This window comes from Helobdella robusta (assembly GCF_000326865.2).
Source record: "Helobdella robusta unplaced genomic scaffold HELROscaffold_33, whole genome shotgun sequence".
Lineage (NCBI taxonomy): Eukaryota > Metazoa > Annelida > Clitellata > Rhynchobdellida > Glossiphoniidae > Helobdella > Helobdella robusta.
In genome coordinates, this window is record NW_008704623.1 from 1,833,906 (window position 1) to 1,834,561 (window position 656).

The following is a 656-nucleotide window of genomic DNA, read 5'->3' on the forward strand; positions in this document are numbered from 1 at the left end:
TTTATAGTATATTTATCTTTGTTCAATGTTCTTAAAATATTATTAATATTAGATGGATAGATGGATGGACGAACGAATGTATGAACGAACAAACAAATGAATGATCTACGAACGAATGAATGTATGAATGAATGAATGAATGAATGAATGAATGAATGAATGAATGAATGAATGTATGAATGTATGAACGATGTCCAATGAATCTAGTCCAGTCCATATGCATGCGTTAGTTGAACATTTGTTAGGGAATTACATAATTTACGGGTTTTGTCAAATGCAACTGTTGTAATAGGGGAGGGGTTAGGGTTATTCATTCATTCATCATTCACTCACTCAATCATTCATTCGTTCGTGCGTTCGTTCGTTCGATCGTTCGTTCGTTCGTTCGTTCCTTCATTCATTCATTCATTCGTTCATTCATTCATTCAGATGACGTGGAATGTGCATTACATGGGCATCCTGGCCATCATCGTATTCTACTTGCTCATCCTGCTCGTCGGAATTTGGGCGGCCAGAAAATCTAAAGGTGATGATGATGATGACGACGAGGATGATGATGGTGACGATGATGATGACAATGACGATGATGGCGATAATAATAAGAATAATAATGATGGTAATATCTTGTGATGATTTTTTGTCGTCTCTTCTCTCCA

At 36.4% G+C, this 656-nt stretch overlaps 1 protein-coding gene across 1 annotated transcript in view; it reads left to right on the forward strand.

Annotated features, from left to right (window-relative positions):
* Positions 1-429: 429 nt before the first annotated feature.
* HELRODRAFT_82550 (hypothetical protein) overlaps positions 430-656 on the forward strand; it is a gene marked incomplete at both ends in the record, with an annotated part of 4,938 nt that continues 4,711 nt past the window's right edge. Inside the window, one exon of the mRNA XM_009022868.1 lies at positions 430-559. Coding sequence (XP_009021116.1) covers positions 430-559 — 130 coding nt within the window. The remainder of the gene's footprint in view (positions 560-656) is intronic.